The sequence below is a fragment of the Thalassophryne amazonica genome, chromosome 7, assembly GCF_902500255.1.
Source record: "Thalassophryne amazonica chromosome 7, fThaAma1.1, whole genome shotgun sequence".
NCBI classification, from domain to species: domain Eukaryota; kingdom Metazoa; phylum Chordata; class Actinopteri; order Batrachoidiformes; family Batrachoididae; genus Thalassophryne; species Thalassophryne amazonica.
In genome coordinates, this window is record NC_047109.1 from 2170937 (window position 1) to 2198025 (window position 27089).

A 27089-nucleotide genomic window follows, 5' to 3' on the forward strand; every position below is an offset into this window, starting at 1 on the left:
AAGACTCAGTCCCACTTATTTTCCACTTAGAGGTCAGAGCAGCCCTGACTTCATGTCCAAGAAGTCAACCATTTACCACATCCTAGATTTGTGTGAACTTCCTGAATACAAGGATGAATTCAGTGAGTGTTTCTTTTCTACCAGTGGTGACCCCACCGCCAAAGACTGATTTGGCTGATTTTTGTGACATCATGCCGCTTTTCAAGCTCTGTAACAATTTGCTGAACATCATAGCCGGTCTATACACAGGTGCTGTTTGTGCTCTGAGGACTGATGGTGCAGTTTCTGGTTTCTTCCCTGTACATTCTGGCATTCATCAGAGATGTGTTCTGGCTCCTTCACTGTTTAGAGCTTGCATGGACCAGATATATTTGTTATTTATATTTGTTGAGTCCAGCATGCAATTGTCAGTGAGGAAAGGTTTACTGACTGTGGCTTTGCAGACGATGCTTTGATCTTTTTGAGTGACTTCCTGAAGTCAGTCATCAGATGTGTGTCTGTTGGTGGTTAAAGTGTTGAACGTGGAGACACAGTGACTTATCTTAGCAGTGACATTCAGTGTCGCCCATTGAAAATGTGTGGTGCATTATGAAGCGCAAAATACGACAACGGAGACCCCGGACTGTTTAACAGCTGAAGTCGTACACCAAGAGAGAATGGGAAAGAATTCCACCTACAAGCTTCAACAGTTAGAGTCCTCAGTTTCCAAACACTTATTGAGTGTTGTTAGAAGGAAAGGTGATGTAACACAGTGGGAAACATATCACTGTCCCAGCTTTTTTGAAACCTGTTGCAGGCATCCATTTCAAAATGAACAAATATTTGCACGAAAACAATAAAGTTTATCAGTTTGAACATTAAATATCTTGTCTTTGTGGTGAATTCAACTGAATATAGGTTAAAGATAATTTGAAAATCATTGAATTTTGTTTTTATGTACATTTTACACAACATCCCAACTTCCCTGGAACTGGGGTTGTAGTTCTGTGTGGAGGATGTGCTAATGCACAGCACCAGCACATCCCAGATCTGATCTGACCTGTAAGTGACGTTGTGTATTCCACACACAGAACTGCTCCAGCGCCGCACATACAACCCATCTCTCCCTCTGCTCATACATCTGTGTGAATCCACTTACCCTCAAGTGCAGGACACTCAGACTTTTTGTGGTCAGTCTCTGGTCTTTCAGTTGACTGCATACACATCAATTCAGCCGCTCATCACAGGCCTGATCATTCTGTCCCCAAGTCCAGTTTGGTAACACGGTGCCGTTACACTGGGTGGCAGCACATGTTAAATTCCTTTGATTACGTCTGTCAAGGACGGAATAAAATCATTGGTGTTTATTTATTTGTCTGTCTGTTTGTTGGCAGGATTACGTCCAAACTACTGCACAGATTTTGACGACATTTTCACCACAGATACATATTAGGTCATGAAAGACTCCATTCAGTTTTGGAGGTGATCTGGATCTGGATTCTGGATCAAGTTTCACTTTATATAGGCTTTGAAGGATTACATCAAAACTACTTCATGTATTCTCACCAAATTTGCACCACAGATAGATATTAGGGCGTGGAGGACTCCGCTGAATTTTGGACGTGATCTGAATCCAGATTGGCGGATGTCAGAAATCTCTGATTGTTCTTGTTTATTATTGAGTTTTAGTTTGTTCATTTCTGATTGTGTACTGGGTAGAAAAATGTTAATTTTACTAGACTGAACTGCTCCTTGTCCCAGATAAACCCCAGCAGATCATCAGAGCAGAAGATGTTGAGCCCTGTGAACCACCCCTGAGCAGAAACCTGAACCCTGTGCAGCTCTGGACCTTATTTCCCAGAAAGCATTGCTTCCCATTTGCCTCCACACAAAGGGTTTCATGTTGCTCTCAGGAAAAAAAAAGAAAATGATTTGTGACTTGTCCCAATTGTGTTGAACCTTGCACACTAAAATACTGTACAGAACACAGAATGAGCCATTTTGTCGTCACACATGGAGACGTCATTGTTCCTGATGAACTTGTGGTTCAAACTGCGGCGCTTTCAGGGTTTTGTTTCATGTGATCAGCAGCATTGAAGCAACAGAATTTATTGTGCAGATTAAAAGTTGTCAGTCCTTTCTGAAACACAAAGGCCACACAGGACGTCACGACTGTAGTTTTGTGTTGCATTTGGGGAACTTGCTGTGCGGAGTCTCGGTCTCGGTTAGTTCTGCTGTTTTTGGCGAATCTGCCCAGAATCATCTGACTCGTTTGGATTCTGTCAGAGGAGCCGTCGTATTCCAGGAGTCACCACTTTGTAAAACTGTTCATGGTTTTCTGGACGGTTCTTCTCGAGAGCCCGACTGATATATCTGTTGGCTGATAATATCAGCCGATATGAGCCTTTCATGGACATGTATTGTCTTAAAACTTTTATTTTACTGAATAAACAATGCAGAAAAAAATACCAACATTTCCAACAACCAAAGTGTTTGTCCAGCAGAGGGATGGCCGACAGCATTATTAACAGTGCTGTCATGCATTCATGGCTGGGACCCCGATCACCCCTTGGCCATATTAGCTGGTTGATGCTGCCAGTGAAAGCAGCGTGGTTGGTTGTTCATTATAGTTATTTATGATAAAGTTCATGTTTAAACTGTAAAACATTGAACTTCAGTTACATTTCTTTGTCATAAAGGTTTGACAATGAAAAGTTGGCATTTCTTTATGTGTATATTGGCAGATTATGCTCGTATCTGTATCGTAATTTTTTTACTCCATAATATCTGTATTGGCCCACGTGAGTCTGGGCTGTCGTGTTCTGTGAGTGCTGCTGTAGTTTGTCAGTGTTTTTAGTGGCTGTGGTGTGGAGCTGAGGTGGGTAATTTCTCACAGACTCACCCACCGCCCCTGATGAAAGCTGTCTTTTACATTCTGGGACAGAGGACTTTACCTGTGGAGTGGCACCTCTATGTTTTCTGAAATGGAACTTCAAACGTACAGTAATGATGTTCCTGTAATGAAGTGTTCCTGTGAAGAGGCATTCAGGGTCGGCAGAACAAACCCATTTAAAATGAGCGCTGCAGTGTTTGGTTGCCGCTGCACAGGCTCCGCCTCCTTTGTGTCTGTGTTTATAGCAGGCTGGTGTCAGCGAGCCATCAGTTCAGCTGGAAGTGCTTGAATCTGGTGCTTCTTACGACTTGTGAGTGACTGTTGCAGGGTTCAGATTTGTCTCCTGCCTCTGCTGCAGACGTGTTCATTCCGTCTCGGTCTGAGTGCTTCCTGCTGTTGTGAGTTTTGTGCCGAGCAGCTATGGAAGACTTTTGGGGAGATATTGCGAGCCACAGAGTGGCCAGAGCAGCATCGCTGGTATGTATCTGCTGGTTTTGTTCAAGTCTGTCAACTTCCTGTTCCAGAGTCACCTCATGTGCACTTTCTAACCATCTGAGACGGGTCTGTGTTCAAAGATCAACAGGTTTCGGTCTTTACAATCCAACACAAAAGGCATCACAGTTCAGTAAGCTTGTGAACCAGTCCCAAACAGTCCCAGCAGAAGACTGCCCCTCCCTGAGCCTGGTTCTGCTGGAGGTTTCTTCCTGTTAAAAGAAAGTTTTTCCTTCCCACTGTAGCCAAGTGCTTGCTCACAGGGGGTCGTTTTGACCGTTGGGGTTTTACATAATTATTGTATGGCCTTGCCTTACAATATAAAGCGCCTTGGGGCAACTGTTTGTTGTGATTTGGCGCTATATAAAAAAATTGATTGATTGATTGATTGATTGAATCTGTCAGGTATGTGTTCTGCTTTGTCTTCAGTCTGTTTAAGTAGGTCACTAACCGCTTGCACAACAACATGCTGCACTTTTTTTCCCCACATTTGTCTTCCTTGGAAACTCACCCACACTCTGTCAGACTGGGTGGTCCTTAAAGACCTGGACTTTGACCTGGCCGCTCCAGGACATTAACCTATCTATTTCTGATGTGTTCCTCTGGAACTTTGCATTTGGCACATTTATATGTCAGATCTTCTTGGACAGGTTTTCCTTCAGGATGTCTCTGTATTTTGTTGAATTCACGTCTCCCTCTATCCCAACAAGCCTCCCAACACAGCACGATGCTGCCATCGCCACCTGCACGCACCAACCACAGCGTTTAGCCTGACGCCTAGCAGGCTGTCAGTGCTCAACGCTGAGCCAGAGCGGTACCGCCATGCCGGCCAGTTTGGGGAGCAAATCTACTTGCCGCTTGCAAATAAACAATTTTAACCAAATAATCCAAACATATACAGTAGTGTTCAGAATAATACTAGTGCTATGTGACTAAAAAGATTAATCCAGGTTTTGAGTATATTTCTTATTGTTACATGGGAAACAAGGTACCAACAAGACCAAGCATTCATGATATGCACACTCTTAAGGCTATGAAACTGGGCTATTAGTAAAAAAAGTAGAAAAGGGGGTGTTCACAAAAATAGTAGCATCTGCTGTTGACACTACAAACTCAAAATTATTATGTTCAAACTGCTTTTTTAGCAATCCTGTGAATCACTAAACTAATATTTAGTTGTATAACCACTTTTTTTCATGATTTCTTTACATCTGCGAGGCATTAATTTTGTTGGTTTGGAACCAAGGTTTTGCTGGTTTACTAGTGTGCTTGGGGTCATTGTCTTGTTGAAACACCCATTTCAAGGGCATGTCCTCTTCAGCATAAGGCAACATGACCTCTTCAAGTATTTTGACAACTGATCCATGATACCCGGTATGCGATATATAGGCCCAACACCATAGTAGGAGAAACATGCCCATATCATGATGCTTGCACCACCATGCTTCACTGTCTTCACTGTGAACTGTGGCTTGAATTCAGAGTTTGGGGGTCGTCTCACAAACTGTCTGCAGCCCTTTGACCCAAAAAGAACAATTTTGCTCTCATCAGTCCACAAAATATTCCTCCATTTCTCTTTAGGCCAGTTGATGTGTTCTTTGGCCAATTATAACCTCTTCTGCACGTCTTTTATTTAACAGAGGGACTTTGCGGGGGATTCTTGCAAATAAATTAGGTTCACACAGGCGTCTTCTAACTGTCACAGCACTTACAGGTAGGGATGGGTATCGAGAACCGGTTCCTTTCCGGTATCGTTAAGAAATTATTCGATCCACCACATCAATAAGCTTTGTGCTGAACGATTCTGTTATCGGTCCTTCAGAGTGGCCGTTGTTTTGGCGGGTGTTTGTCAGGAAAATGATCATTTCTCTACATTGATTACAGACCCTGTAGCGGGTCCTTAATCAACTTTTCTGCAGTGCGGCTTTGCTTTGAACCTTGAACCAATCGAAGCAGTGGTTCGCAGATTGAAGCAATGCTTCGGTCGATTGCTTCGTTTATTTCTTTCTTTCGCTTAATTTTCCCCCGCTAAAACCATAAAGAGCATACGTCTGTGAGTATTATTTACCTTTTCTATGTTAAACCGACCTGTTAGGGTCTTCTCAAACAGTTGATAGATGTATTTTAAAAACAGGAGCGATGCTAACGCATTAGCATGTCTATGGCATTTTCAATGTTAAAAGTTAGCATTTAGCAATTGCAGGCATCATCACGTTCGGGTGCATTTGTTTTCAAATTGTAATATTCCTTAAATTTATTTTTTCTTATATATTAATAATCTAATGATTATTATATACAATTTTAGAGAAAGAGACAAAAAGAACCTGAAAAGAAACACAACAGAAAATATATAATAGCAACTAACAATGAACATAAATAAATAATAAATACATACAGAAATAAGTGTTTCCTGTGAACACCAAGTGACTCTCACACCTCCATTTCATCCATGTCTTATTTAAGTTTAGTGACAGTTTGTTTCGGTCAAACCATATTTTCAGCAGTTCGTTAATTTCTTCAGTGATTTCCTCCAGAACTTTCTGCCAAACTAGAAAACTGCTGCACCCTAGTAAGAGCAGAATACTACTGGAATGAAGCTGAATAAGGAAAGTTGTATTTTTTTTTCCTTCACTAAATGGATGCTGCACTCACTCCAGTTTATTGTCTGGAATAGTCCCAGATTGCATTTCAGAGCTTTTTTTTTGTTTTTCACCACTTTCATCCCTGAATATGAGTTGTGATTCACTTTTGTGTGGATTAAAGTTACTAACTGGGACTCCTGTCTCGTTGCGAGAAAGAAACGAGAATCGTCCTCCGTTCTGTTCACACAGCTCCAAACGTTGAGCGGCTCTCTGACAAGTCAAGATAGAATGATAGAATTCAGTCTGAATAACTTCAAAGTGAAACACAGTTTTATTTTTATTTATGTCCAGAGATCAAGGATACAGTGACTAATTTCAATAAGACAACAATAAGAAATATACTCAAAACCTGGATTAATCTTTTTAGTCACATAGCACTACTATTATTCTGAACACTACTGTACATGAATATCTGCTGATACAGAGTCCCAATCCAATACTTGTATTTGCCTTGATGTTGTACTTGCACAGAAACTCATTGCAAGCACTTTGAAAATCAATCCATTGTACACACTTGAGAACTTTACAGCTATGCCATAAGGGGGGGGATCACCTCTGATGAAAGCTAGTCTTACCAATTTCATTTATTTTGTTTTTTTCAATTTAATATTGGTATTGATATTATACATGTTTTTGAACTGTAACTAATCAGAGTACAGCACAGTACCCTATTTCTCAGTGTTTCATTAATTGCTATTTACAAGAATTACTCATTAGAGGGCGCTCTAAAAATAGTCTGACCTGCAGCAACTTTTTGTCATCCACTGCTCTCTGCAGCAACTTGTTGGTGCAGATTTGATTGCTGCAAGAAATGTATGAGATTTTTTTTTCTTATTACTCAACAATGAGCATGGGAAAATTTTTAATTAAACACATTTATATGAGCACTATGTTTATTAATCCTCATTATTAAGCAAGCTAGCTAGCTAGTATATTTGGCTAACAGCAATCTAGCTGAGTAGCAAGCATTTATGTATGGGCTGTGAATACACACCATATTTTAAACTGATTTGAACATTATTTCATTGGTAAAAACATTTGTTTTCAGTTGCTTTGGGTCCGATGCCAATCTCAATTTTTGGGACTAATCTGTATGTACATTTGTATGCTTGCAACTGACCTTGACTGGCCTGATGCAGCTCGCTGTACTCTTCCATGTGACTGTGCTTCAGCTGACAAACCTTCTTGGTGGTTTCAGCTGATGCTGGATTGGTGGTGCTAGAGCTAGTACATACTGTTCTTTAAGTAACATAGTGATTTATCAGAAATGAAAATAAAGGATGTCCACCATGCTCAGGCCCACTGCCACAACCCAAGGAGTGGCATATTTAATTTAGAAATAAAGCATTTGTTCATTGTCAGAGTTGTGATCTTTAAAAAAGCAACTAAATTAACTAACACAAAGAATGATCACGCTGGAGACTGAATTTCATTTCCTGATCAGGGAGAGCCAGCATGACCCCTCGACACTGTCCGTCAGTCAGCTCTGAAGGGCCCGCCCACTCAGCTCCTGAATTTATTTGCACACAGACATATTACAAAACAATATACAAGGCACAGCTGCATTTCTTCAGTCAATTCATATTTGTATCACTTTGCACCTGGAAAGAGCCTTGTGGTCTTCTCAGACAGATAGTAATTGTTCTTCAAATTGAGATATTACAGCGCCAGCCTTGAACTAGTGTACAGGCTGTGTTATTCTCTGCTCAAGGCTAGGGCTGTCACGATTAGGAATTTCTGGAGATGATTAATTGTCAGAGAAATAATTGCGATTGACAAATATATTGTCTACGTGCCTGGAACACCTCTCCAGCGAGGCGTCCAGGGGGCATCCGGAAAAGATGCCCGAGCCACCTCAACTGACTCCTTTCGACGTGGAGGAGCAGCGGCTCGACTCCGAGCTCCTCCCGAGTGACCGAGCTCCTCACCCTATCTCTAAGGGAGCACCCAGCCACCCTGCGGAGGAAACTCATCTCGGCCGCTTGTACTCGCGATCTCGTTCTTTCGGTCATGAGCCAAATCTCATGACCATAGGTGAGGATCGGGACGTAGATCGATCGGTAAATCGAGAGCTTTGCCCCTCTTCTCAGCTCTCTCTTCACCACGATGGTCCGATACAGCGACCGCATCACTGCAGATGCTGCACTGATCCGTCTATCGATCTCACGCTCCATCCGTCCCTCACTCGTGAACAAGACCCCGAGATACTTAAACTCCTCTACTTGAGGCAAGGACACTCCACCGACCTGAAGAGGGCAAAGCACCTTTTTCCGGTCAAGAACCATGGCCTCGGATTTGGAGGTGCTGATTTTCATCCCGGACGCTTCACACTGAGCTGCAAACCGCCCCAGTGCACACTGAAGGTTCTGATTTGACGAAGCCAACAGAACCACATCGTCCGCAAACAGCAGAGACGAGATTCTGTGGTTCCCAAACCAGACCCCCTCTGCACCCTGGCTGCGCCTAGAAATTCTGTCCATAAAAATAATGAACAGAACCGGTGACAAAGGGCAGCCCTGGTGGAGGCCAACGTGCAATGGAAACAGGTTTGACTTACTACCGGCAATGCGAACCAAGCTCCTGCTGCGGTCGTACAGGGACCCGATAGCCCTTAGCAAAGGACCCCATACTCCCGGAGCACTCCCCACAGGGTGCCCCAAGGGACACGGTCAAACGCCTTCTCCAGATCCACAAAACACATGTGGACTGGTTGGGCGAACTCCCATGAACCCTCGAGCACCCGATGGAGCATGCACAAATATTAATCTGTGTTCAGCAAAAACATAGCTCTAGCAAAACAGTCTGCACATTCATTAAGCAAAAGGACAAATGTTACTTTTCTCATGGGAGCAGTTGTAATGATTACTTCAACAGTTCAGTGTATATTTCTGCTTTGACAATGAGTGATTATTTAGAAGAATAATGGTGCATGAACTCTCACACATGCATATATGTATATATGGATAATAGAGAACAGAATCGAAAACAAGATCAAAGGCAGTTCATCAAAGTAAAGGCATTAACAATCATCAAAGTAAAGACAAAGACATTAATATTTGATAATAATATTGACAATGTATAGAAAACTCAGTTCATCAAAGTAAAGACAAAGGCATTAATATTTGATAATAATATTGACAATATATAGAAAACTCTATCATTATTCCCCCCTGTTTATCGAATTTAATGTCTACATTCTCAACATCATCACTGAAGAAACGTCAATAAACTTACAGTGTACTTAACCATCATTTTGCCCCGTTTGGATGGGGTGACATGATTCAGCATCCAATAGCAATAACGCAATATAGTAACGGGCCAGTAATAAGCCATTAACTGTGGTGGAAATCATCCGTTGAGCCATTGATCAAACAAGAGGACAAATCACAATACTTAGTAAGCTAGTTACCCCAGTACATTCAATAGTAAGAATTTAAAGGAAGCACATTCATCATACAACACAATTCAATGTTTTCCATCAGATACACATTTGTCGAACACCATTTCTTTGTATAAGTATTTAAACTAATTGATATTTGGACATGTTGAAGTTTCTCAGGTAGCTTATTCCAATTTTTTGGCCACAAATAGAGACACAGTGTTGTGTGGGCCGCTGAAGAGGAGGTACTGCTGGCCCACCACCACCAGTCGGCGCCCTGCTTGGAGTGCGTGCTTCAAGCATGAGAGACAACAGAGAGTGACAGCTGTCACTCATTTACACCAGCTGTCACCAATCACCACCTTCCCTACAAAAGCCGGATTATTACTCCACCTCCTCGCCGAGAAATCAGCTACCGTTAAGGTAATTCTCTGCAATTCATACTTTCTGAGACTAATTATTGTTCTGTGTGCAGCCGTATTCCTGAAGTCTGTAATAATTGGATTGGCGTGCAGTGAGAGTCTGCGACGTCTTCGCCTCTCACTCCATCCAAGGAGCAACTGTCAGGAGCTGCACGGGTGATTCTGTATCGGAGGTGGAGGTTTTCCCTCCCTGAAGACCTGTGGGTGAAGGATTACTGGGTGTGTGGATACACACTCACCATTAACTGTTTTCATCTTCTGCCAGCAGTACCAGGGTCTGCAACAGAAGACGGTGACCACCTGGGGACTCAGGACTTGGCGGCTCCGGTGTTCTTCAGGCCGTTGGTGGTGAAAGCTGTGTGGGTCCCGGCGCTTCGATCGCCAGAGGTCTCCTATCTTCGAGCCTGCCCGCACGTCACCTTGTGTTTAATTGGCATTATATATTTTTGTCTGTATCCAGTTGTGCGTTTCACAACATTAAATTGTTACTCTTTGTCTTATCCATTGTCCGTTCATTTGCGCCCCCTGTTGCGGGTCCGTGTTACGACACCCTCCCAACACACAGAAGAATTTCCTGGTCATCCTTGCGCCCGCAATTCTTAAAACGATACAAACCCCTTAAATTATATATTCCGTCTCGTTGCATAAAATATCCTTGAATTCTGAGAGGTACTTGCTTAATTATTTTTTTTTTACTTTATACATCAATCAAACAACTCAGTCACATGGGGTGTGCAGCCAATACATTCTGAGTGCCGGTCCCAAGCCCGGATAAATGAGGAGGGTTGCGTCAGGAAGGGCATCCGGTGTAAAACAAGCCAACCGAACAATGCAGACACAGAATCGAATTCCCATACCGGATCGGTCGCGGCCCGGGTTAACAACGTCTGCCACCGGTGCTATTGCCCAACAGGGTGCCGGTGGAAATTGGGCTACTGCTGGGCGAAGACGATGAAGAAGAGGAAAGAAAACATTGCCACGAACAGCGGGAGAAGAAGAAAACTAGAAGGGTGAAAATGAGAGTGGGGACTTTGAATGTTGGTAGTATGACTGGTAAAGGGAGAGAGCTGGCTGATATGATGGAGAGGAGAAAGGTAGACATATTGTGTGTGCAAGAGACCAAGTGGAAGGGAAGTAAGAGCAGGAGCATCGGCGGTGGGTACAAGTTGTTGTACCATGGTGAGGACAGGAAGAGAAATGGTGTTGGGGTCATTTTAAAGGAAGAGTATGTTAAAAGTGTGTTGGAGGTTAAGCGAGTGTCTGACAGGGTGATGAGTGTGAAGTTGGAAATTGAAGGGGTGATGATGAATATCATCAGTGCATATGCCCCACAGGTAGGTTGTGAGATGAAGGAGAAAGAAGATTTCTGGAGTATGTTAGATGAGGTGGTGGAGAGTGTGCCCAAGCATGAAAGAGTGGTGATAGCAGCAGACTTCAATGGGCATGTTGGTGAAGGGAACAGAGGTGATGAGGAAGTAATGGGTAGATATGGTATCAAGGATAGGAATGGGGAAGGACAGATGGTAGTTGATTTTGCAAAAAGGATGGAAATGGCTGTGGTGAATACCTACTTTAAGAAAAGGGAGGAGCACAGGGTAACATAAGAGTGGAGGAAGGTGCACACAGGTGGACTACATTCTTTATTGGAGATGCAAGCTAAAAGAAATCACAGACTGTAAGGTGGTAGCAGGAGAGAGTGTCACTAGACAGCACAGGATGGTTGTTTGTAGGATGACTTTAGAGGTAAAGAAGAAGAAGAGAGTGAGAACTCAACAAAGGATCAGATGGTGGAAGCTGAAGGAGGAAGACTGTTGTGTGAAATTTAGCGAGCAGGTGAGAGAAACACTGGTTGGAGGGGAAGCAGTTTTGGACAACTGGAAAAGTACTGCAGATGTGGTGAGGGAGACAGCTAGGACAGTACTGGGTATGACATCTGGACAGTGGAAGGAAGACAAGGAGACTTGGTGGTGGAATGAAGAGGTCCAGGAAAGCATAAGGAGAAAGAGGTTGGTGAAAAAGTTTTGGGATAGTCGGAGAGATGAAGAAAGTAGACAAGAGTACAAGGAGATGCGGCGTAAGGCGAAAAGAGAAGTGGCAAAAGCAAAGGAAAAGGCATATTGCGAGCTGTACAAGAAGTTGAATAGTAAGGAAGGAGAAAAGGACTTGTACCGATTGGCCAGACAAAGGGACAGAGCTGGAAAGGATGTGCAGCAGGTTAGGGTGGTAAAAGATGCACATGGTAATGTGCTGACAAGTGAGGAGTGTGTGCTGAGAAGGTGGAGGGAATATTTTGAAGAGTTGATGAATAAAGAAAATGAGCGAGAGAAAAGGCTGGATGATGTGGTGAGAGTAAATCTGGAAGTACAAGAGATTAGCAAGGAAGAAGTGAGGGCTGCTATGAAGAGGATGAAGAGTGGAAAGGCAGTCGGTCCAGATGACATTCCAGTGGAGGCATGGAAATGTCTACGAGAGATGGGAGTAGAGTTTCTAACCAGATTGTTTAATAAAATCTTGGAAAGTGAGAGCATGCCTGAGGAGTGTAGACGAAGTGTGCTGGTTCCTATTTTCAGGAACAAGGGTGATGTGCAGAGCTGCAGTAACTACAGAGGCATAAAGCTGATCAGCCACAGCATGAAGTTATGGGAAAGAGTAGTAGAAGCTAGGCTATGAAAACAGGTGAAGATCTGTGAGCAGCAATATGGTTTCATGCCGAGAAAGAGCACTACAGATGCAATGTTTGCTCTGAGAATACTGTTGGAAAAGTACAGAGAAGGACAGAAAGAGTTACATTATGTGTTTGTGGACTTAGAAAAAGCTTATGATAGGGTGCCAAGAGAAGAGTTGTGGTATTGTATGAGGAAGTCTGGAGTGGCAGAGAAGTATGTTAGGGTAGTGCAGGACATGTACAAGAATAGTGTGACAGCGGTGAGATGCGCAGTCAGAATGACAGACTCATTCAAGGTGGAGGTGGGATTACACCAAGGATCAGCTCTGAGTCCTTTCTTGTTTGCAGTGGTGATGGACAGGTTGACGGATGAGGTCAGACAGGAGTCCCCATGGACTATGATGTTTGCAGATGACATTGTGATCTGTAGTGAGAGTAGAGAGCAAGTTGAGTCTAGTCTGGAGAAGTGGAGATATGCTTTGGAGAGAAGGGGAATGAAAATCAGTAGAAGCAAGACTGAGTACATGTGTGTGAATGAGAGGGAGCCCAGTGGAATAGTGCAGTTACAAGGAGTAGAAGTGGTGAAAGTAGATGAGTTTAAATATTTGGGGTCAACTGTTCAAAGTAATGCATAGTGTGGTAGAGAGGTGAAGAAGAGAGTGCAGGCAGGGTGGAGTGGGTGGAGAAAGGTGGCAGGAGTGATTTGTGACCGAAGAATATCAGCAAGGGTGAAGGGGAAAATTTACAAAACAGTAGTGAGACCAGCTATGTTGTATGGTTTAGAGACAGTGGCACTAACAAAAACACAGGAGGCAGAGCTGGAGGTGGCAGAGCTGAAGATGTTGAGATTCTCTTTGGGAGTGACAAGAATGAACAAGATTAGGAATGAACATATCAGAGGGACAGCTCAGGTGGGACGGTTTGGAGACAAAGTCAGAGAGGCGAGATTGAGATGGTTTGGACATGTGCAGAGGAGGTACCCAGGGTATATAGGGAGAAGGATGCTGAGGATGGAGCCACCAGGCAGGAGGAGAAGAGGGAGACCAAAGAGGAGGTTCATGGATGTGCTGAGAGAGGACATGCAGGTGGTTGGTGTGACAGAGGAAGATACAGAGGACAGGGTGAGATGGAAACGATTGATCTGCTGTGGCGACCCCTAACGGGAACAGCCGAAAGACAAAGAAGAAGAAGATCAATCAAACAGTCTTAAAATCATGTCATCATGAAATCATGTCACGAAGTTTTTAAAATCTGTGATGTAATAAACAGTGGATTGATATGATCCTGATAACCTGCATTATGAATTATTCTTAATGCTCTTTTTTGAAGGTTGAATAATGGTTGTACTGTAGTTTTGTAGGTATTGCCCCATACTTGCACCATAAGTCAAGTAAGGTGCAATCAATGTGCAATACAGAGTATGTAGTGATTTACCATCAAGAATGTGCTTTGCCCTGTTTAATATTGCCGTACTTTTTGATACTTTCTTTTGACTATGTTGAATATGTGCTTTCCACTTGATCCTGTCATCGATGACCGCACCTGACGACTTGTTCTCTTTGACAGGTTCCATATTTACCCCCTGTATCTTTAACTGTATTCATGCATCTTTTTTATGGTTTCCAAATAACATTATTTTAGTTTTTAGACCAATTTAGTGATAGATTGTTCATATCGAAACATCTCTTCAACTTTATCATTTCTGATCCCAGATCATCTAGTAATTGTTGGAAATTATCCCCTGAACAAAATAAGTTTGTAACATCTGCAAAGTGGACTGCTCCAAACAGATCCGAGACTTTACATAAATCATTGATATACAATATGAATAACTTTGGTGCCAACACAGAACCCTGAGGAACTCCACAAACGATGTGTTGTGTGGGCCGCTGAAGAGGAGGTACTGCTGGCCCACCACCACCAGAGGGCGCCCTGCCTGGAGTGCGGGCTCCAGGCACCAGAGGGCGCTGCCGCCTTATGGGAGCAGCCGGGGTGACAGCTGTCACCCATCACTGGACACAGCTGTTCCACTCAGCACAGAGGTATATCAGGAGGACGGCGTCTCCACCTCAGTGCCGAGATATCGCCTAAGACTGAGGTAACATTCTCTGCATTCATATTCTGAACAACCAGCTAAAACTTGTTAAACCTTTTCAGGACTGTTGACTACTGGTAGCTACATTGCTTGGATAGTACTCACCTTCCTGCTATACATTGACAAGAGGTGGAGGCGGCTTCTCCCCTCTCCGTTACTGGGTGCTGTCGCATCCACACCTGTGTGTTGTTGCTCTCTCCCGCCAGCAGTACCGGATCCGACGAGCGGAGGCAGTGGCCACCTGGGAATTCGGGACTTGGCGGTTCCAGTATTTCCAGGGTTCGGTGGCAGAGGAGATCTGGGTGGTTCCGGTTCGACTGAGACGGACGTCTCCTACCTTCGAGCCTGCCCACACGACACCAGCGGATTCGACCCCAAATTGTGATTGCTGTATTCATTGTGCTCGTTTCACAATAGTAAACCTTGTTATTCACCTTCCTCCATTGTCCGTTCATTGCGCCCCCTGTTGTGGGTCCGTGTTCCTACACTTTCACAACAGGATATCTCGGCCAGCGTCATGGACCCCGAGGGGCGTCAACCGGCTGTTGAACGACCAGTGGAACGTCACTTTCACGCGCAGGGTCCTCAGGAGGGAGAGCCGCAGCGGCGCCCGGAGGGCGCGCCTCCACTTGTGCGGCGAGAGCCTCCACCCTGCGGTTTAGGAGAACGTGCTGCTCGGCCATTAAATCGATCCGAGAGGTGAAAGCGATGAGGATCCGCTGCAACTCACCGATTACCCCTCCCGAAGCCGCCGACGCGCCTTGGTCTTCCATTGGTCGTTCAACAGCCGTGCCATTCACGGTTTTCACTGACCATCGGAACCTGGAGTACATCAGGACCGCCAAGCGGCTGAACCCCAGGCAAGCCCGCTGGTCACTGTTCTTTGGCCGTTTTGACTTCCGGATCACCTACCGTCCCGGGACCAAGAATCAAAGATCGGATGCATTGTCCTGGGTGCATGAAGACGAAGTCAAAACAGAACCGTCGGATCCCCCGGATCCCATCATCCCGGAGTCCGCTATCGTGGCCGCCCTCACCTGGGACGTAGAGAAGACCGTCCGGGAGGCCCTGACCCGTGACCCGGACCCCGGAAACGGACCAAAGGACAGACTATACGTCCCACCAGAGGCTAGGGCTGCAGTCCTGGACTTCTGTCACGGTTCTAAACTCTCCTGTCACCCTGGGGTGCGAAGGACCGTGACAGTCGTCCGGCAACGCTTCTGGTGGGCATCCCTGGAGGCCGACGTCCGGGACTACGTCCAGGCCTGTACCACCTGCGCCAGGGGCAAGGCCGACCATAGAAAGACCTCAGGGCAGCTACAGCCACTGCCCGTGCCTCATCGCCCCTGGTCCCACATCGGCCTGGACTTTGTCACGGGTCTCCCGCCGTCCTAGGGACACACCGTCGTCTTCACGATAGTGGACCGTTTCTCCAAGGCGGCCCACTTCGTGGCCCTCCCGAAGCTCCCAACGGCCCAGGAGACAGCGGACCTCCTGGTCCACCACGTCGTCCGTCTGCATGGTATACCATCAGACATCGTCTCCGATCGCGGTCCCCAGTTCACCTCGCACATCTGGAGGAGCTTCTGCCGGGAACTGGGGGCCACGGTCAGCCTCTCGTCTGGGTACCACCCCCAGACCAACGGGCAGGCAGAGCGGGCGAATCAGGAACTGGAGCAGATGCTACGCTGTGTGACAGCCGCGCACCCGACGGCCTGGAGTACCCACCTGGCCTGGATCGAGTACGCCCACAACAGCCAAGTGTCATCTGCCACCGGCCTCTCCCCGTTTGAGGTGTGCTTGGGGTATCAGCCCCCCTTGTTTCCAGTGGTTGAGGGAGAGGTCGGTGTGCCCTCGGTCCAGGCCCACCTACGGAAGTGCCGTCGGGTGTGGCGTGCCGCCCGCTCTGCTTTGTTGAAGGCCCGGACGAGGGCGAAGAAACATGCAGACCGGCGGCGGGCCCCGGCTCCCAAGTATCGTCCTGGGCAGGAGGTCTGGTTGTCCACCAAGGACATTCCTCTGCAGGCAGACTCGCCGAAACTCCAAGAACGGTACATCGGACCTTATAAAATCCTCAAGGTCATCAACCCCACCGCAGTGAGGCCCCAGCTTCCGGCCTCACTGCGGATCCATCCAGTTTTTCATGTTTCCCGGATCAAGCCCCTTCACACCTCACCCCTCTGCACCCCGGGTCCGGCGCCGCCTCCTGCCCGGATCATCGACGGGGAACCGGCTTGGACTGTACGCCGGCTCCTTGATGTCCGTCGGATGGGCCGGGGTTTTCAATATCTGGTGGACTGGGAGGGGTACGGTCCCGAGGAACGCTCCTGGGTGAAGAAGGGCTTCATCCTGGACCCGGCCCTCCTGGCCGACTTCTACCGTCGCCATCCGGACAAGCCCGGCCGTGCGCCAGGAGGCGCCCGTTGAGGGGGGGGTCCTGTTGTGTGGGCCGCTGAAGAGGAGGTACTGCTGGCCCACCACCACCAGAGGGCGCCCTGCCTGGAGTGCGGGCTCCAGGCACCAGAGGGCGCTGCCGCCTTATGGGAGCAGCCGGGGTGACAGCTGTCACCCATCACTGGACACAGCTGTTCCACTCAGCACAGAGGTATATCAGGAGGACGGCGTCTCCACCTCAGTGCCGAGATATCGCCTAAGACTGAGGTAACATTCTCTGCATTCATATTCTGAACAACCAGCTAAAACTTGTTAAACCTTTTCAGGACTGTTGACTACTGGTAGCTACATTGCTTGGATAGTACTCACCTTCCTGCTATACATTGACAAGAGGTGGAGGCGGCTTCTCCCCTCTCCGTTACTGGGTGCTGTCGCATCCACACCTGTGTGTTGTTGCTCTCTCCCGCCAGCAGTACCGGATCCGACGAGCGGAGGCAGTGGCCACCTGGGAATTCGGGACTTGGCGGTTCCAGTATTTCCAGGGTTCGGTGGCAGAGGAGATCTGGGTGGTTCCGGTTCGACTGAGACGGACGTCTCCTACCTTCGAGCCTGCCCACACGACACCAGCGGATTCGACCCCAAATTGTGATTGCTGTATTCATTGTGCTCGTTTCACAATAGTAAACCTTGTTATTCACCTTCCTCCATTGTCCGTTCATTGCGCCCCCTGTTGTGGGTCCGTGTTCCTACACTTTCACAACACGATGTCCAGATATGAAGAACAGCAGTCCCCAAGTTTAACAAACTGTTTCCGGTTTTGTGAATAGCTTTTAATCCAATTCAAAGCCACTTCTCTGATCCCATAAAGCTCCATCTTTTGAAATAATATGTTGTGATTGATTGTGTTTTTTTTTTTTTCATTAATTCAACAAATAATCCTATCACTATTTTTCTTTGGTCCACATGTTTTTTTAATCTCTTCTATTGCAGCTAAACCCATATTGACTATCATTAAGCAAGTTGTGTTGTTCAATAAATTTATCCAATCTGTTATTGTGAAGTTTTTCCAGTATCTTTGAAAATTATGACACTAGAAAGACACAGGCCTACGATTAGTAAAAAGATGCTTGTCACCACATTTGAATAAAGGTATCACTTTCTTCTGGTCTGAATTGTAACATGGTTCATATATTTTTTTATACCACCACACAGTAAATGCCACAATCACAGCAATAATTGTCAAAATCATCATCAGGGTGCGAAGTTTGCATCCTGCTCTGGCAGCAAAGCTCTCCATAGCTAAAACAATGTTTTGAACAACCTGTTTATCTGTCCCTGTGTTTTTTTTTTTTTTCTTCATCTTTCAAGGCACAGAAAGAAACTACAGTTCTGATCTTAAAGATGTCTTCTTTTTTTGGTGACAGTTCAGAAGGTGCAGTTTGTCTGGGCTTAGGGGCTGAAGGTGACAGTTCACAGTCTCAGTTCAGTTCAGCAAGGGACTGAGGGAATCTGGAACTCTTTTTGTTATTTCCCTTCAGCTGTAGTGCATAAATCTGTGCTATCATCAGTATGTGTAAGGCATGCTGCAAGTGTGTGTCATGTACTCTGTCCTGTGCCCTGTTCTTGACGTTTTCTTCAAACAGGTGCACAGGAATAGAACAGGATTCTGTTCTCTCCCGGTCTCAAAGATGCAGTTTTGTCTGCTTCTGTCTCCTTGTCTGGTCACGTCAGTGCTGTATTTCAAGCTTGTAGTACGTCTGCTTCTGATCCTGATTCAAGTTGACAGGCCTCTCCTTGGTCACAGCTGGTTACTCATCTGCTTCAGGACCCTGGTATCTGCTTCAACCTCTGGTCTGTGTCTTTGTTCACTCCTGGTCACTCTCTGTCTCTGTTATGATGCGCTTCCAGCCATTGCTGGGCCTATAGGCCATCAGCCAACACTGTTACACGTCGCTTCCCTTGTCTAGTTCGGGATCTTTCAGGTATCTTTGTCTTTTGCAGTGGGATAGATGTACCCAAGATGACCTCTCTGCAATTTTCACTGCAGTGGGGGTGGTTACCAGCACTTGGAATGGACCTTCCTACCTCGGAGATGACCAGTTCTTTCTCTTGATAGTTTTTATCAGCACCCAGTCGCCAATCTGGATCTGATTCTCAGGGCCCTGCATAGAAATAGGAGAGTCTGGTATCTTGTTAGCGTGTATGACATTCTTATGGGATAACACACGTCTCATATAATCAACTAATCCCTCATCCTCACTATCAGGCCCAGCTATTTTCTGTAACTCTGGTATTCTGTAGGGCCTGCCATACAAAATTTTGAATGGCGTAAGGCCAGTCTCTGAGCTGGGTGTTATATGCATGTACAGTTTCACCAAATCCAAACAATAAACCCAGTTTTTTTTTCCTGTTTCTTCCATACATTTTCTGAGCTTACTTTTAATTTTCCCATTTGTTCTTTCCACTAAACCTGCACTTTGAGGATGATAAGTATACTCAACAAAAATATAAACGCAACACTTTTGGTTTTGCTCCCATTTTGTATGAGATGAACTCAAAGATCTAAAACTTTTTCCACATACACAATATCACCATTTCCCTCAAATATTGTTCACAAACCAGTCTAAATCTGTGATAGTGAGCACTTCTCCTTTGCTGAGATAATCCATCCCACCTCACAGGTGTGCCATATCAAGATGCTGATTAGACACCATGATTAGTGCACAGGGGTGCCTTAGACTGCCCACAATAAAAGGCCACTCTGAAAGGTGCAGTTTTGTTTTATTGGGGGGGGATACCAGTCAGTATCTGGTGTGACCACCATTTGCCTCATGCAGTGCAACACATCTCCTTCGCATAGAGTTGATCAGGTTGTCAATTGTGGCCTGTGGAATGTTGGCCCACTCCTCTTCAGTGGCTGTGCGAAGTTGCAACGACGAACTGGAGTCAGGTCGAGACCCCGATGAGGACGACGAGCATGCAGATGAGCTTCCCTGAGACGATTTCTGACAGTTTGTGCAGAAATTCTTTTGTTATGCAAACCGATTATTTCAGCAGCTGTCTGAGTGGCTGGTCTCCAACGATCTTGGAAGTGAACATGCTGGATGTGGAGGTCCTGGGCTGGTGTGGTTACACGTGGTCTGCGGTTGTGAGGCTGGTTGGATGTACTGCTAAATTCTCTGAAACGCCTTTGCAGACGGCTTATGGTAGAGAAATGAACATTCAATACACGAGCAACAGCTCTGGTTGACATTCCTGCTGTCAGCATGCCAACTGCACGCTCCCTCAAATCTTGCGACATCTGTGGCATTGTGCTGTGTGAAAAAACTGCACCTTCCAGAGTGGCCTTTTATTGTGGGCAGTCTAAGGCACACCTGTGCACTAATCATGGTGTCTAATCAGCATCTTGATATGGCACACCTGTGAGGTGGGATGGATTATCTCAGCAAAGGAGAAGTGCTCACTATCACAGATTTAGACTGGTTTGTGAACAATATTTGAGGGAAATGGTGATATTGTGTATGTGGAAAAAGTTTTAGATCTTTGAGTTCATCTCATACAAAATGGGAGCAAAACCAAAAGTGTTGCGTTTATATTTTTGTTGAGTATACAATGTGTTTTTGCATTTATTTTCAAATGTTCTGTCAAATGTTGGATGATTGTATTTACAAAATGTGTACCATTATCACTGTACATTGTTTCAGGTAGTCCATGTCTTGGAATTATGTCTCTACAAAGTACCTTTGCAACTGTCAGAGCATCTGCATGTTTAACAGGGAACACCTCTACCCATTTGCTATATGCATCAATCAATACTAGGCAATTTTTTTTCTTTCATATTTGTTCAGTTCAATAAAATCCATATGGATCGTTTGAAACGGGTATTGAGGGGTTGGAAATTTTCCTCGTATTAGCTCTCATTCCCCTGCGGGTTATGCTTTGCATAAATTAAACATGCTCTGCAGTAATGTTTTGCATATGCCTGAAATCCAAACGTCACAAAATGAGTATTAACCAGTCCGACCATTCCAGCCGTAGAAACGGGACATGGTCTATGAGTTAAGACAGCTGCCCACTTGAAAAGGCTGTGGGGCAGGACTGGTTTGTTTGAGGATCAGGCATACACACCATCAGTGGTTTGGTGGACATTGTGACACATTAATTTTCAAAAATTGACTGATTGGATGAATGATAAGCATTGATTAATATCGATTATTAGGCCAATCTTAATATGACGGTATTGCTTAAATTTTCATTGTTACGCAGATGATACCCAGCTTTATCTATCCATGAAGCCAGAGGACACACACCAATTAGCTAAACTGCAGGATTGTCTTACAGACATAAAGACATGGATGACCTCTAATTTCCTGCTTTTAAACTCAGATAAAACTGAAGTTATTGTACTTGGCCCCACAAATCTTAGAAACATGGTGTCTAACCAGATCCTTACTCTGGATGGCATTACCCTGACCTCTAGTAATACTGTGAGAAATCTTGGAGTCATTTTTGATCAGGATATGTCATTCAAAGCGCATATTAAACAAATATGTAGGACTGCTTTTTTGCATTTACGCAATATCTCTAAAATCAGAAAGGTCTTGTCTCAGAGTGATGCTGAAAAACTAATTCATGCATTTATTTCCTCTAGGCTGGACTATTGTAATTCATTATTATCAGGTTGTCCTTAAAGTTCCCTAAAAAGCCTTCAGTTAATTCAAAATGCTGCAGCTAGAGTACTGACGGGGACTAGAAGGAGAGAGCATATCTCACCCATATTGGCCTCTCTTCATTGGCTTCCTGTTAATTCTAGAATAGAATTTAAAATTCTTCTTCTTACTTATAAGGTTTTGAATAATCAGGTCCCATCTTATCTTAGGGACCTCGTAGTACCATATCACCCCAATAGAGCGCTTCGCTCTCAGACTGCAGGCTTACTTGTAGTTCCTAGGGTTTGTAAGAGTAGAATGGGAGGCAGAGCCTTCAGCTTTCAGGCTCCTCTCCTGTGGAACCAGCTCCCAATTCAGATCAGGGAGACAGACACCCTCTCTACTTTTAAGATTAGGCTTAAAACTTTCCTTTTTGCTAAAGCTTATAGTTAGGGCTGGATCAGGTGACCCTGAACCATCCCTTAGTTATGCTGCTATAGACGTAGACTGCTGGGGGGTTCCCATGATGCACTGTTTCTTTCTCTTTTTGCTCTGTATGCACCACTCTGCATTTAATCATTAGTGATTGATCTCTGCTCCCCTCCACAGCATGTCTTTTTCCTGGTTCTCTCCCTCAGCCCCAACCAGTCCCAGCAGAAGACTGCCCCTCCCTGAGCCTGGTTCTGCTGGAGGTTTCTTCCTGTTAAAAGGGAGTTTTTCCTTCCCACTGTAGCCAAGTGCTTGCTCACAGGGGGTCGTTTTGACCGTTGGGGTTTTACATAATTATTGTATGGCCTTGCCTTACAATATAAAGCGCCTTGGGGCAACTGTTTGTTGTGATTTGGCGCTATATAAAAAAATTGATTGATTGATTGATTGACAAATCAATTCCCGACAATGATCCAACACTCCAATTACATCAGTACACTGTCTACCATGTAGGCATACGGGCAAATTTGACCCCACCACAGTACCCCAGTGCCACATCCTCATGTCCTAGTGAGTCAGAGCGTCACAGAGACAAGGTCGAGTAATCGTGACTGGGCCTGCCTTATGTTGTCCCAGGGTTTAAGATGGGATCTTACCCGTCATGGGCTCACAGCCTTCCATACTGGGCAGGGGTTCCAAGGGGTGGGGGAACACCCATTAAGAGGTGTCATGTCAAAACAGTTTTAATTTCACAGAACATCAAACGCAGGATCATTGAAAGTGAATTGAAGTATCATTCAGCAGTTTATCCCAGAATAGAACTGTCAGATTAATCAATGCTTAAAAACCAATAATAAATAGAAATAATGACAGAATCTGATACATAAACAATGTTTGGTTTGCAGGAAAAACTATGAGTCAGGATGGACAATAATCATGTGAAAAGTTGTCTTCATCTTTTAGCAATTCATCCCAGAATAGAACTGTAGAATCTGCATACATCAACTAATAATTAAGAAGCACTTCATTGGTCATCAATGCTTTATGAAAGCCTGCAGCTTCTTGTTTGATTTGCAACAGGGGTTAGTTACATGTCATGAGAGTTCACATTATTTCAGTCAGAACACAGGATGATGAAAATATTGAGTTATTATTATTTGTTGCTTCTACACTGCTGTCAATTCACCCTCACCAACATTAATGCTTTCAACAGGAGCTCAATAAACATGTTACAATAATCAACATAGTCTTACTGTTCACACACTGTACAACCTTCTGCTCTGCTCTTCAGCTGGAGTGATAAATTACACTTTGTTCCCAAAACAAACCACGCTTCAAAAAATAGAACACTGAATGTATTTGGTAACATCAATGCAACGTAATGCAAAACAACATCAAAGCTGGAATTGATTACATCAAACAGAACAATATCCCTCTAAATTTATCAGTAACAAACACCTTTAAAACACTAGTATCATTTACATGTCAGCAATTACACGTAAAACCCCTGTGTTTCATGTGTTAAAGCACAACAAAACATCGCTGCAGTGTTTCTCAGTTTGTCAAGTTGTGTGTGTGGAGCGGCAGGGAGAGGAGGAGGAGGAGGAGGGAGGTGAGCATTTAGAGCTTCCCTCAGCAGCTGTGTGTGTACACACTCCTCCTCCAACACCCCAGACCAGGAACAGAATACCACAACTGTTAGAACAAACAAGCAAAATTACCCAACTCTTCTCAAATAAAAACCACAGGTCCAAAGAAGACCTGTGTTACATTACACATAACATATTATACACACATGTAGACACATAGAACTCAACTGAACTGTTAATTACAGTGGACTGATAGGAGACTTTTTTTTTCCTTTCGCCAACCTTCTGTCAGGCTGTTTGGGGCCCAGAGGTCAAGAACCGGGTATGCAATCACAGTCTCACAATCAGGTTTTTAAATAGTTCTCAGAGAATCTACCACAACCACTGCTCCCTTCTGTCTGTTATGTCATCAAAAATAATTAGTAGATCAGTCAATCAACAATTTCTCAATCTTTTAGCAATATTTAATATGTATACTGGGGAACTGATTCATAGAAATGTTTTATAACCCAAAGTCTTCATTGCCTAAATGAGCCTGTTTCTGTTGTATGGCTGGGGGGCCTGGCTGCCTTTTTGTTTCTGTCTTTTGTTTTTCCTTCCAGGTGGCTTGCATTTGGGACTGAGTGGCTGTGTTGCTGAGGTTATCAGGACCTCACCCTGATCACCTGCGGCTCGTCAGGACTCACAGCTGTGGTGCATCTATATGGATTGGAACATGGTGGCATTTAAGACTGGAGTATACAGTGTGTATTTGCCAGAGACTCGACCTTGTGACCAGACGGGTGAGATCGTCGTCTCGGGAGCCATCTCATCATCAGTGGATGCAGAGAACGTCCAGGGTTTGATGCACGGTCTGTGAAAGAGGAGGGGGTGAGGTCTCACGCTCGTCAGCACACTTCCTGAGGTACGTTAGATTTTGTGACTAACGTTTATACAGTCAGTAAATGTGGTGTCCCTCACACCTTTTTATATTGAGCTGTATGTTAGTCATGTATCGGCTTCCACTGCAGTGGAGTTTTGTGAACTGGATGTTCCATGCCTGCAGGTTGGGAAGCTGATTAGTAATTAAGCCAGGAAGTGTTTGCTGTTTATGTACACCTTTGAGTGGTCTCTCTGTGTGTAGAGTGTGGACTCACATAATGGTTCCTTCTTTCACAGACTCGGTTTGTTGCGGCCACCTGGGGGGTGTCGGCGGGGTCCTTGGGTCCGAACAGCTTCTGGCTCCGGACCGTTAGCGCTGCTGGGAGCGCACCGTATCACCACCATGCCAGACCGCACACTCTTTTGTTGTTTTGTATCACTGTTATGTATTAAATTCAGTTATCCTTTGTACCGTGCTCTGCTTATTTCATACTGGGCCCTTCAAACGCTGGTTGGTTCTCCGAGCTGCGTCCGACACATAACAGTTTCCAGCAAGTTCATGAATACCCGCTGGAACTCATTGATCTAAGTGGTCAGTTCCACAGTAGCTCATTCATGATTACTGAGGCAAGATTGGCCAAATACTGCAATGTTCAATTGAAGCAGTCAATCTTAATGTTCTTCTTTTCCCCCAGACAGAAAAGAATCAACCCACACAAATTTCAAACCAACACCACACAAAAATATATCACACAACAATAAATCCAATCATTAATCACTCTTGTGAAATATAATCTTGATCAGCTTTTCTTAAAATCTGTTAAGTATACTTAACAGATAGGTGAAACTAACCAACTTTTACACCATATCCAGTGTACAAAAATTAACCATATTTTAACCACTTCATCCCAGTTACATGATCATTCAATATGGAAAGTAGGAAGATGATAGTATTTATTGTCTTTGAGTTATCATCTTAACAAGCTGAAAAGTTTTATTTCATCAACCGATTTATTTCAGAATTCTCCCTCAAAATACTCTGTCTTTTACCCTGGACACCAACTCACACTCATATACACGTACAAGGTCTATTAGAAAAGTATCTGACCTTATTATTTTTTTCAAAAACCATATGGATTTGAATCACGTGTGATTGCATCAGCCAAGCTTGAACTTTCGTGTGCATGCATGAGTTTCTCGTCGTTTTTTTTTCATTGTTTAGGAATGGCTGTTAGACTGCCGCTTTGCTTGATCAAAGTTTTTTCAGAAACTGTGAGGGTCATCAAAGTGGACACCATTCGAGAAATTCAGATGGTTTTTGGTGAAAATTTTATGGGCTTCAAAGAGATTACGGAGTGTTGCTGTCGCTTTAAGGATGGCCCAGAGCGACTGGTGGTGCGCCGCGCTCCGAAGCCGCCATCGACAGGCTGAGCGACCATTTCATTTCTAAACGGATGGCTGTATGGATCTGTGACCATCGTGTGCAATTTCTCTGGTTATCACAAGAGCTGGACATCAACCATTTTCCGTCAGATTTCACTTTTAACAAGAGATTTTGTCATGGAAAGCCGAGCAGAGGCTTCGCGCGTCACGATGGATTCGCTACTGGAATGAGACAAAACCACCTCCGTTTTGGTCTCACAGGACGGCTTTGAGATGGCGTTCAGACAGCTGTCGGTGGTTTTTCCATCGAGTGATTATCCGAGAAATTGTGGATGTGCCTGGACATGCCAGAACATGTCCTGTGAGGCTTCATCACGGCGTTGCTTTGCGCCATGCGGCACCACCGTGACGCGTGGAATTCCTCCGCATGTCTGTCTCAATGTGCCGAAAAAGTGCTGATGTCCATGTCTTTTCACAATTCCTGTGCTAGCCAGATGACATCCCGGATAAAACACAGCGTCCAGTTTGGAAATGAACGGCACATTCCACTGTTACAGGAGTTTTTGTCATGGAAAGAGGAGCAGAGGCTTCGCGTGTCGCGGCGGTGCCGCATGGCGCGAAGCAACGCCGTGATGAAGCCTCACGGGACATGTTCTGGCATGTCCAGGCACATCCACAATTTCTCGGATAATCACTCGATGGAAAAACCACCGACAGCCGTCTGAATGCCGGAAAATGGTTGATGTCCAGCTCTTGTGATAACCAGAGAAAGTGCACACGATGGTCATGGATCCATACAGCCATCCGTTTAGAAATGAAATGGTCGCTCAGCCTGTCGATGGCAGCTTCGGAGTGAGGTGCACCACCAGTCGCTCTGGGCCGTCCTTAAAGCGACAGTAACACCCCGTAATCTCTTTGAAGCCCATACAATTTTCACCAAAAACCATCTGAATTTCTCAAATGGTGTCCACTTTGATGTCCCTCACAGTTTCTGAAAAAATTTTGATCAAGCAAAGCAGCAGTCTCTGAGCCATTTATAAACAATGAAAAAAAACAACGAGAGGGGTGGACCACTCCTCACTCAAAGCCTGCTCACAGGCGAATGATGCAACCGACAGGCGTGAAAAAACTCATGCATGGGCACGAAGGTTCAAGCTTGGCTGACGCAATCACACGTGATTCAAATCCATATGGTTTTTGAAAAAAATAATAAGGTC

General features: G+C 44.8%; 1 protein-coding gene across 3 annotated transcripts in view; it reads left to right on the top strand.

Annotated features, from left to right (window-relative positions):
- The first annotated feature begins 3134 nt into the window (after positions 1 to 3134).
- LOC117513559 (sodium bicarbonate cotransporter 3-like) overlaps positions 3135 to 27089 on the top strand; it is a 118743-nt gene continuing 94788 nt past the window's right edge. For all 3 annotated transcript variants that reach the window (XR_004561635.1, XM_034173718.1, XM_034173717.1), the window contains exon 1: positions 3135 to 3349. Coding sequence is in view for 2 of the 3 variants with exons in the window: in XM_034173718.1 (XP_034029609.1) it covers positions 3293 to 3349 (57 nt within the window). In the remaining variant the exon portion in view is untranslated. The remainder of the gene's footprint in view (positions 3350 to 27089) is intronic.